This window comes from Muscardinus avellanarius (genome assembly GCF_963383645.1).
Source record: "Muscardinus avellanarius genome assembly, chromosome: 2".
Taxonomy (NCBI): domain Eukaryota; kingdom Metazoa; phylum Chordata; class Mammalia; order Rodentia; family Gliridae; genus Muscardinus; species Muscardinus avellanarius.
This window is the reverse complement of record NC_137787.1, coordinates 102829428-102841639: the sequence shown is the minus strand read 5'-3', so window position 1 is coordinate 102841639 and position 12212 is coordinate 102829428. Positions and strand designations below refer to the sequence as shown.

Genomic DNA, 12212 nt, shown 5'->3' with positions numbered 1-12212 from the left:
AGTGTCTATGGTTTCATCACATATAAATGTATATAAAATATTATATAGATCAAATATGTGATATATATATATATAGTATTCTTTAAAATATATGTAAATATTATTTTAAATACATAAAAATATTATTTTAAGCATGCCTTTAAGACCCTAATAACAAATTATAGGAGTTTTCTTGTCCTGTGAATTTGTTAAAGAATGTCAGCTTCAATATATGACATAATATTTGTCCATAATTTTCTTTTCAAGGAATGAACCCATATATAGAGAGAGAGATGTTCTGTATGCTTGTCCAGGAAAATAATTGTCATACATTGGGTATCCATGAGGAAAAATCCAAGTGAAGTTTTACTGTAAATGCTAAAATAATCTTACTAAAATCTTATACCAGGTGATTGTATATGCATACAGTGTCAGAAAGGTTTGAACAATGGTTTTATTTTAAACACTTTAAAACATTTTATAGATGAAACCATTTTTCTTTTTTTTTTTTTTTTTTTTGTGGTACTGGGGATGGTAACCAGGGGCATTCTACCTCTGAGCTACACCCCAGCCCTAGGTTTTAGTCTTTTTATTTTTGAAACAGGGTCTCACTGAGTTGCAAAGGGCCTCGCTAAGTAGCTGAGGCTGTCCGTGAACTGCGATCCTCCAGTCTCTGCTTCCCGAATGCTGGGATTACAAGCATGCGCCACCACGCCTGGCTGATGAAATCATTTTTCTATTAACTCTTGAACACTCAAGAGTTCAAAGCAGCTCCAGGTAATAACATACCTGTTTTCCTTTCTAGTGCTATGATGGTAAATAAACTAAATATTATTGCCTGTATCAGTAAATTAAAACATGTAATTTTGTCAGATAAAAGGGTACATTGAATGATTTTGTACTGTGGTTTATTTTTAAGCTCCCAAAAAGTCTCGTGTAAGATTCAGTAATATCATGGAGATTCGACAGCTTCCATCGAGCCATGCGTTAGAAGCCAAGTTGTCTCGCATGTCATATCCTACCATGAAAGAACAGGAATCCATACTGAGGACTGTGGGGAAGCTGACTGCAACTCAAGTGGCAAAAATTAGCTTTTTCTTTTGCTTTGTGGTAGGTCTTTTCTTTATTATATGCATGGAACATTAATTTTAAAATGGTTCATGTACCAAAAATCTAGTATTTTGTTGGTATAAAATAGTATTTTGTAAAGGCTATTTCTTTGTCATTTTAAATTGCTGTCTGATACCATTGGAAAGTTAGAGTATAAGAGTTAGTTGGTAAATATGTATCACATCTTAAAGAATTAGAAGTCAAATCCTATAGACAAGTACAACTTGAGAAATTCTTCAGAATTTGTCATTGCCTCAAGGAGTTTTTTTTTTTTTTTTATACTGTGATGTATTTAAGGCCTAGTAAAAATCCAGATTAGTTGTAATCATTGATTTCTTCAGATAAGTACTTTGCAATTTGACATTAAATTTAAAGAAATGCTTCCAAGTATTATTTTAGCACGTACTCATAGTGAATATTTCTACACAATTTTTAGTAGTATGAAGCCAGGTGTGGTGGTGCACACCTGTAATTCCCAGTACTTGGGAGGCTGGGACAGGAGTATTGCAGATTCACACCAGCCTTAGCAACTTAGTGAGACTCTGTTTCAAAATAAAAATAGAGCTGGGGCTGTAGCTTGGAGGTAGAATGCCCCTGGGTTCAATCTCTAGTAACATTCCCCAAAATATGTAAATATTTACATATTTATTGAAAAACACACCTAAGATTCGTTATTTTTGGCTAAACTAAGATTATAGACTTATCTGAGTTAGTGAGAACTCTGAAGTAAAATATCTAAAAAATGAGTTTCGGTGCTGATACACACACACACACACACACACACACACACACACACACACACATTATTGGAAGCAGCCAAATCCAAGGTTGTTTAACATGAACTTTTAATATTTAAATTTAGGCTGGGTGTGGTGGTATACATCTATAATCCCAGTACTTGGTAGCTTGAAACAGGAGGATCACAGGTTTGACACCAGCCTCTTAGTGTGATCCTTTTTGAAAATAAAAAATAAAAAGGGCTGGGGTATAGCTTGGAGGTAGAATCCCTTGAGTTCAATCCCCAGTACCAAAAAAAATAAAAATTTAAAATTTACATAATCATCTTAAAACACCAAACTCTGCTAATATAAAAATTATTGACTTATTTATATGATGTTTTTACTTTATAATTTTGCTTCATATCCTTTTTTATTAGCCCACTTTTATTCATTCCTTGGAAAAATAACCCCTACTTTAGTGATAACTCCATTAATATATTCTTCTGTGCAAATCAAAAGGAAATCTTTGGGAGTTATAATGTGATAATTTCATATGTATTAAAATAGTTTAAAGGCTTATATATGTTTGATATTTGTTTGTTTTAGCTAAGTATAAAGAAGGACTAAAGGCATTTGTATGGTAAAATTATAAAAAAGGATGAAAAGATATGAGCCAGATTAAATGGTACTAGAAGTAGGAGGTGACTGGCATTCATAATTATACCAAGAACTTTGGTTTAAAGGAATAAAGGTACTTGGGGAGTGCGCAAAGCCATCTTCAGGCAAAGTGGCAGGCAGGTAAAAAGAAAAATCTTGCTCATAAAGTCTCAAGTTTTCAATTGTGTAAACAATTCAAAGATACCATAAGTGATGTGTTTATTCCTTGATTTAATTTTTTATAGGTATTAAACATCTGGTTTATTGGGACAAAATAAGTATCTTCCTTCCATGGATAAAGCAAACTTTGTCTTAACTCCCAAATGGGAGAGAAATATACTGTGGGGATTACCTATCAGGACCCCCAGTGAATTCCTAAAGCCCTGGGTATACTAGGTTTTTTTCCCTGTATACATACATATTCATGATAAAATTTAATTAGACATAAAAGGAGATTAACAAAAATAATAAAACAATCAAAATAATATTGTATAGTAGAAGTTATTTGAAACTTATGAATTGCTTATTTCTGCAAGTTTACATTTAGTATTTTTAGACTGTGGTTGACCACTGGTAACTGAAACCACAGAAAGCAAAACCATGGATAAGAAGGAACTATTGTACTACATGAGTTTTTATGTGACAAGGCACTAATCTGTATAGCAGGTTTAGAGATAGGTTTCTTTTTAAGAATTTGTTTTTGAAATTATAATATACATAATATGTAGTATATCATTTTAACCATTTTTAAAGTTAGTGGCATTAAGTATAGTCACATTGCTATGTAACCATCACTTCATCCATTTACATAATTTTTTTAACCTTGTAAAACTGAAATTCTATTCATCAAATGATATCTCTTCATCTCTAACTACCCCAACCCCTGGCAGTCATCATTTTGCTTTCTTTCTGTGAGTATGTGTGTGGTACTGAGGACTGAACCCAGGAGCATTCTATTTCCAAGCTACTCCCAGCCATAGTTTTATTTATTTTTTTATTTTGAAACAGGGTCTCACCAGGTTGATGGGAGTCTTGCTACTTGCTGAGGCTGTTCTCAAACCTGTGATCCTCCTGTCTCTCCTCCTACCTCACAAGTGGAATTTCAAGCGTGCACCACCATTGCCAGCTCTCTACTTTCTGTTTGTGTATATTTGACTATTCTAAATACCTCTTATTAGTAGAATCATATAGTACTTGTCAACTTTAACTGCCTTATTTCACTCAGCATAATGTCCTCTACATTCATCAGTATTATAGCATATGTAAACATTCCTTTTGGAGTATGAATAATATTCCATTTTACAGATATACCACATTTTCTTCATTTCTCTGTCAATGGACTCTGGGGATGCTTCCATCTTACTAGCATTTTCTTTAAAAATCAACCTGAAATATATTGGGAGAACAGAGAGCTATGTTAGTCTTCAGTAAAAGCATTTCTTTAGGAAGTCAGAATAATAGAGTCCAAGTATATAGCTTTTTGGGAACCTACCCTAAAAGAAGGATAAACTTAGATAAGCTTAAGAACAATGCTGTCCATTGTCTTACAGAACTATAACACATACCTCAACTTCAGGCTGTATACATAGCTTTAAATTTTCTAGTAGGGTATTTTTTTTTAAAAAAGTATAAGAAACAAGTGTATTAATTTTAGTATTGTATTTTATTTAGTGCACTGTATGTAAAACACTATTTCAACATATCAATATAAAACATTAGATGAAATACTTTATATTTTTTACTATAATATTCTAAAGCCAGCATATGTTATATCTAAAATTCATTTAAATTCAGACGAACCAATTTCACTTACTCAGCAGCTGCATATAGCTAATGTCTAATATTTAGTGCCGGTCAAAAGAAGTTAAAGATATATTTGCCAGTCCTTGAATATCTTCTATCTTATTAGAATTTACAGGCTGGATTTGGTGGCACATGCTTGTAATCCCAGTACTTGGGAAACATAGATGGAAGGATCTCAGTTTTGAATCCAGCGTCAGCAACTTAGCAAGACCTTGTTGCAAAATAAAAAATAAAAATGGCTGGGGTGTAGCTTAGAGGTAAAATATTCAATCCCCAGTACTCCCCAAAAAAGAACTTATAGTGATTTATTTTTTATAAAATATTAAGTCAAAATGGCTTTCTCAAGAATACCTCTTATTATATAGCCAAATGAATTCAGTATCTCAAAATCAGTATCTCAAAGAGATATCTGCACCTCCATAGACTTTGCTCAATATTCACAACAGCCAAAATACGGGGTCAACGTAAGTGACCACTGAAGGATGAACACACACACACACACACACACACACACACACACACACACACAGTTTTCAGTCAAAAAGGGAATCCTGCTATTTGCAACATAGATGAACCTGGAGAACATTATGCTAAGTGAATAAGCCAGGCACAGAAAGACAAATACTATATGATTTTACTTATATGTGTATTCTAGGAAAGTTGAACTCACAAAACCAAAATAGAATGGTGGTTGCCAGGGACTGGGGGATGGGGAAATAAAGAGATTTTCAATTATACAAGTTTCCGTTATAAGGTAAGTTCTGGGATCTAATGTATAGATAACCTAGCAACTGTAGATAATAATACTGTATTATTTACTTGAAGCTTGATATGAAATTAGATTTTCAATGTCTGGATCTTGCATACACACACACACACACACACACACACACACACACTATAGTAACTGAATGGTGATAGATGTGCTAATTAATTTGACTATGCTAATAAGTTCATTAGTGGAATAACTCTCCCAGTTACTCTGTATAAGTAACAGAGGTATCAGAACAATTAGACCAGCAGTTATTGTACTTCAGTTGACCCTGCAACCCAGTTAGACTTAGTATCCTCGAAGCTGTGATCCTTTTGTCTCAGCCTCCCAAATACTGGGATTTCAGGCATGTGCCACCATGCTTGGCTGCCTGGGAATTTTTTTTTTTTTAATACAAAGCAGCTTTTAAAATCCCTTATGATAACAGTGTTTATGAGGAGAAAAAAAAGAGGGGACTATAAATTATAATGATAAATATAAACATGGCCTTCATTAGGTTTCACTTTTCTTTTTCAGTGGTTTTTGGCAAATTTGTCATATCAAGAAGCACTTTCTGACACACAGGTTGCTATAGTTAATATTTTGTCTTCAACTTCTGGTAAGAAATTTTTCTTTAAAATCTGCATTATTAAGTTACATATACATATTTCTCGTACATATACATATTTCTTGTACATACATATATCTCTATATATTTCTATCTTGTATAAGTTATTACATTAGTTCTAATCATAACTGCTTCTTATTTAGTTTCCTTTGAAGTGGGTATGTGCAGTGTGTGTGTGTGTGTGTGTGTGTGTGTGTGTGTGTGTGTGTGTGTGTTACTAGGGATTAAACCCCAGGGCATTCTACCTCTGAGTAACACCACCAGACCTATTTTAGTTTTTATTTTGAAACAGGCTCTTGTTAAGTTGCTAAGGCAGACCTTGAACCTTCGATCTTTCTGATTCAACCTCCCAAGTACTGGAATTATAGGCATGTGCCACTGTGCCTAGCTTGCAGTGTTTAGCTTATAGTGTTTTTTATATAGCAATATATTAAAGTTTTATAGTCTGGCTCTTGTATTGTAGTTGTCTTATTCTGTATATCCTCTTTTCAAATATCTTTTTATAGACCTTTTGGCTAAATGTAATTCTCGATTTCAGAACTATAATTTTTCCTATGGTGATGTTTTGTTTTTAAAATTGAAGCACCTTCCAGGTCTGGAATATAAAATAAGTATTTTTGAAGCTATAAAAATAACATTACACACAGGCTCAATTATGATGAGGTCATAGTGTTCCTGTGAATCTCAATTTAACTTTTTTTTAGTTTAAAAATTTCCAGGCATAGTGGGGCATGGCTGTAATCCCAGCTACTTTGAAGGCTGAGGTAGAAAAATCACAAGTTCATGGCCAGCTTAGGCAACCTAGCAAGACCCTGTCTCAAAATAAAATAAAAATGAAAAGAACTGGGAATGTAGAGCACCCCTGGGTTCAGTCCCCAGCACAGGGGCCCAGGGTAGAAGGGGTCAAGAAAAGAGCTATACTTGATCTGTATTGTTGAAGTAAACAGGGTTTAATTTGGAGATATTTTATGTATGGCCTTGGAACATTATAGCTTAAGTAACTGCAGTCTTATTCTTATTTATTTATAAATGACAAACTAGTTTAGAAGTTAGATGTATAATTTACTTATTTAAACAGTGAATTTGTTTACGTTGACAGAATTTAAGCTCATGTACTTTTAAATTTTTGTCCTTTTCTCCCCATAGGACTTTTTACCTTAATCCTTGCTGCAGTGTTTCCAAGTAACAGTGGAGATAGATTTACTCTATCTAAACTATTAGCTGTAATTTTAAGGTAAGAATATAGTGTAAGTGCTGGGCATAGTGGTACATGTCTTTAGTCCCAGTACTTGGGAGGCTGCAGGAGGATTGTAGGTTTGATGTTAGCCTCAGCAATTTAATGAGACCCCCAGCAAGTTAGTAAGATCCTGTTTTAAAATAAGAAATAAAAAGAGGTGGGGGTGTAGCTGAGGAGTAGAATACCCCTGGGTTCAGTTTTCAGTACCACAAACAAAACAAAAAGAATATAGTATAAACATGTGTATTCTGCTTAAAAATAAAATGTTGAACAAAATAGTTGTTATATAGTATATTTTATATTAAAATCACAGGCAAAGAAAGGAGGATAAAGAAAGCTTTAAATGGACATTATGCAACTGAGCCCTGAATCTCACGCTAGAGCAGTTTTCTAAGCCTTTCTGGGTGCTGTAACTGGAGGGAGGAACATCAAGGCAAGTTTGGTTCCCAGTCATGTGACTGCAGATTGACCAAGTACTATATTGACATTTAACTTAAAGTACCATCTTAATCATCATAACTTCCCAAATGTCTAGCTATTTTCTTAAGACAAGTTTCCCTTTTCATTTTGGCTTTGATTTTTTTTCTTCTAGTTCTCCTGGCATTCTACCGTTAAGTCTTCTCTAATTGTCTCAGCCACTAGTGATCTCTCACTTATTTTTTTTCTATAGTTCATTTGGAAGTTTTATACTACTGCATGGCAGGAGTATTGTCAACACCCAACTTAAGTATTTTTATTTTTTATGTATGTTTTTCTTGCCTTCCCTATTAGACTGTAAATCTTTGACAGTTGAAGCCTTGTTTTATACTTCTTTGTGCCACCAAAAGCCTGTCAGAGCACTTTGCCCTTAGACAGTACTCAAAATGATCTGTTGGTTTGATAAAGGTGCAATTTTTTTTAAGAGAACATCAGAAAGCAAATTAGGTAGCAGAATGATTTAATGGCAGTAGTAGTGTTTCTTAGCTGCAGGGCTGGGATTGAATCAGCTCTGTATTCCTGTCATTTCCCCTAAGCTCTGAGAAAGTTTCCTACTTGAGAAAATGATGGTATTATTGTCTGCTTTGCAAACTTGTTTTAAAGTTTGGCAGTATATATAAAGTGATCATCACAAAGACTGACTCGGCAGTCGTATAAGACTCAGAACTCTTACTATGTTGACTATGATAGTTTTAATAAATAATCAGGTTGACCCGACTAACCTAGCATTTAGACTTTATAGCCATTAGGAATGTATTGTTTTGCATGGCATATATTTGTATTGGGAAAGCAAGTGAGGTTTTATTAAATATTATTTATTTATTTACTTATTTATTTGCGGTACTAGGGATGGCACCCAGGGGCATTCTACCTCCAAGTGACACCCCCTACTCTATTTTTTTATTTTGAAACAGGGTCTCAGTGAGTTGCAAAGGGCCCCACTAAGTAGCTAAGGCTGTCCACAAACTGCTGTCCTCCTGTCTCAGCCTCCCAAATATTGGGATTACTACTATGAGCCACCATATCTGGCTAATATTATTTAAAATATGTGCTAATTTCTAAATTTTCTTAGTGCTAAATAAAGAAAGGCTTGATAAATAAGGAATGGATGTAAGTGTTGAATTTGTAAGTATTTTGACGGAAATTATTACTCCTTCTCATTAAAGTAAGTATAGAACATGCCTATAATCCTACTGCTTGGGGGCTGAGACAGGAAAATTTCAGGTATGCAGCCAGACTCAGCAGATTAATGAGACTCTCAAAAGACTGGAGGTGTAACTTAGAGAATACCTCTAAGTTCAACAACAAAATAATAGTTTCTACTATATTATGTGATTGTGGGTACTAAATAAGTAATAGCTAAATCTAATCCAAAAAGTGGTTAGTTAATAGGAAACTGATTATTTAATTGAAGAGTATGAATATTTAATATAAGGATTGTATTTGACTTGTGATGGCATCATTCAAAGGGAAAAGTTTTTTTTCATATTTTTCTTTCACTCTCACTCTGTTGGTGTTCTTTTTTTTTATCAGTAGATGAGAAAATTAACCTGCCTGCCTCCCTCCCTCCCTTCCTTCCTTCCTTCCTTCTTTTAGTGTTACTGGGGATTGAACCCAAGTCCATTCTACCTCTTAGCTACACCCCCAGCCTTATTTTATTTTTATTTTTATTTTGGAACAGGGTCTTGCTAGGTTAATGAGAGTCTCACCGCGTTGCTGAGGCTATCCTCAAACCTGTGATCCTTCTGTCTCAGCCTACTGCGTACTGGGATTATAAGCATATGCCACCTTTCTCAGCTGACTACTTTCTTTTAATTCTCTATATTTCATTTGCTTGGAAAAATTAGGCCTTTTATAAGACAAATAGAAATAGATGAATGAATATAAACTATGAAGACAGGAACCACACCCATCTGGTTCACCATGGAAAAAGAGTGCTTTGCTCATTAGATGCTCAATAAGTAACAATTAAATGATTAAATGACCTCTGAGGGACTCCAGATAATGGAGGGGAAATCTCAGCGAAGCTAGAATGGAAGGAGAGGAGAGGAAGAAAGCTGAAGTTGTTCAATGGAGGAGCTACATCCAAATATGTGTATAGCATGGTTAACCTGGACACTCATTATTGGGAGGGGGGAAGGGGAATTGAAGGGGGAGAGGGAACTAAGCACAATCTAAGTGTACACCATTTTCAATATGTTCCACATATAAATAAAATAAAATATGAAAAAAAATTAGACCAGAGACTTTGAAGTCACTTGAAGAGGGCATAGGACCAACACTACAACATATAGGCACAGGTAGAAACTTTGTCAACAAGATCCCAAAGGCACAAGAAATTAAAATGGGGAATAATATGAATAATATGTGGGATTGCTCTAAACTGAAGAGTTTCTGTGAAGCAAAGGAAAACTATCAAGAATCTTAAGAGAGAACCAACAGAATTGGAGAAGTTCTTTGCCAGATACTCCTGTAATAGAGGACTAAAATCTAGACTACACAAAGAACTCAAGAAAATCACTGCCCAAATAATTCAATCAAAAATGGGCTCGTGAACTATACAGATACATTACAAAAGAAGAAATACAAATGGCCAATAAGTATATAAAATATTCAATATCATTAGCAATTAGATGCAAATCAAACTTTCCTAAGATTTCACTAACTCCAATTAGAATGGAACATTTAAAAACACAAACAATAATAAACACTGGTGAGGATGTGGAAAATTAGGAACTCTGATATATTGTTGGTGGGATTGCAAATTAGTGCAACCACTTTGGAAAATAGTGTGGAAGGTCCTTAGAAGAATGGGAATGAATGTACAATATAACTCAGGAATACCACTCCTGGGTATCTACTCCCCCCCAAAAAATGACCTCTGACTTCTTGACCCCCTTAATTCAATCTTATTTTTATCCATTAAAATAGTAGGATAATGAAACCATTTAAAAATGTGAGGATAGTTTTACCATTTAGACTTTTACCAGTAAACAAGAATGGTGCCATTGCTAGATTTATATGGTTTTTATTTATTTATACCTCCAGGGAAAAAGATTGGTAGAGGGACAGCAAGTTAGTTAACTTTTCTATATTGAAAGACAGTAGCTTGTAGAGTGTCAGCCTCTGGAGCAGGTTGCACATATTTTAGGCTCAGCTATGTGATCTTGGTCAGGTGGCTTCTCTTTGTGCATTAGTTTTTTCATGTAAAATGGGAATACCTTCCTTATAAAGCAGTATAGTGTATTTTGTGGGGATTAAATGATTTAATACACTTATAGAACTATACTGATATCATTAGCTATTATTAATGAAATCACTAATTTTTTCGACAGTTTTACCCAAAGCTGAAATTAGTTTTAATCACTTATATATATATTTGTATCTTTCTTGAATATATATATTTTAAGGAGTTTGTTATTTTGCTCATCAGTAATGGTTGTTATTCTCATAGCATTGGAGGTGTTGTGCTGGTAAACCTGTCAGGGTCTGAAAAGTCTGCTGGAAGAAATACAATAGGTGAGTGCCTTACTGTTTGTTTATTAGTGTATAAAAGGAAGTTCTGTGCTTATTGTCATGAAAACATGTTCATGAATTCATAGTGGGGTGGGTACCAACAACCACTTTTAAACTTTTTTTTTGAAATATTATAAAAAACAAAAATAGTTTACAAAATTCTCATGTAACCTTCACCTAATTCTTTATATGTTAATTTATGTAACTATAGGACAGTTAAAATCAAGAATTAACATTCATTACAATATAATTATCTAAAGATCCATTTAAAATTTGGCCATTTTTTCTAATGTTATTTTTCTGGCCCAGGATAATTTCTTACATTTAGTTATTCTATCTCTTAGTTTCCTTTAATCTGAAACTGTACTTCAGTCTTTTGTCCTTTATGACCCTAACACTGGAAGGGTACTGCCCAGTTGTTTTGCACAGTGTTTCTCTGTGGGGTTTGTCTGATGTTCCTTACGGCTAAATTGAGGTTGTACATTTTTGGTAGGAATATCATGAAAACACTTCCTGAAAGTGTTTCCCAATCTCATAAGTGCACTTTCTCTGCAGGCACATGGTGTTGACTTAGCCAGTTACTAACTAGGTGGTGCTTGCCAGAGTGCTCTAGTATGAAGTTATTAACTCTGCCCTACTAACAAGTACCTTGCAGAGAGATACTTTTGAGACAATACTAATATCCTGTTGCAATTAAACTTTTATCCACTAATTTTGTCATTCATTCTTGGCTCTTGCCTGGAAGTTAGTACTATGGTGATCACATAATTTTTGATCCAGTACCTAGATTTAACACAAAAGGCCTAATGAATGTTAAATCTTGATATTTATAACTGTACTGTAATTATGTAAGTTAATGTCTGTTAAATACCTAGATTTAACACAAAAGGGCAAGGGTAGAGCACTTGCCTAACACATGAGAGGTCCTGAGTTTGATTTCCAGTACCACAAAACAAAAATAACAAAAACACAAAGATAATCAGAACTAAGTTTAGTGGTTTCCTGCTAGATAATTTCTTTAGATATTTGAAGTTAATTGACTGTAACAGTGCACGTGCGTGTGTGTGTGTGTGTGTGTGTGTGTGTGTGTGTGTGTGTGTGTACTGGGGGTTGAATCCAGGGGCATCCTACCTCCAAGCTACACTCCCAGCCCTTTTTTAGAAATTTTATTTTTGAATACTAAGTCACCAAGGGTCTCACTATGTTCCTGAGGCTGGCCTTGACAATGCAATCTTTTTTTTTCAGCCTCCCAAGTGCATGGTTTAACAGGCATGTGCCCATGTTTAGAAAGTGATAACAATGTTTTCTAAACTATTCCTAGTTATTGCCAAGTAA

The 12212-nt window shown here is 34.3% G+C and overlaps 1 protein-coding gene across 2 annotated transcripts in view; it reads left to right on the top strand.

Annotated features, from left to right (window-relative positions):
* SLC35F5 (solute carrier family 35 member F5) overlaps positions 1-12212 on the top strand; it is a gene marked incomplete at both ends in the record, with an annotated part of 37298 nt that overhangs the window by 15706 nt on the left and 9380 nt on the right. Inside the window, 4 exons of one of the 2 annotated variants that reach the window (XM_080689798.1) lie at positions 899-1089; positions 5557-5638; positions 6794-6881; positions 10816-10880. In XM_080689798.1, the coding sequence (XP_080545924.1) occupies positions 899-1089; positions 5557-5638; positions 6794-6881; positions 10816-10880 (426 nt within the window). Of the gene's footprint in view, positions 1-898; positions 1090-5556; positions 5639-6793; positions 6882-10794; positions 10881-12212 lie in introns of both variants that reach the window. The other variant, XM_080689797.1, reaches the window with a different exon arrangement.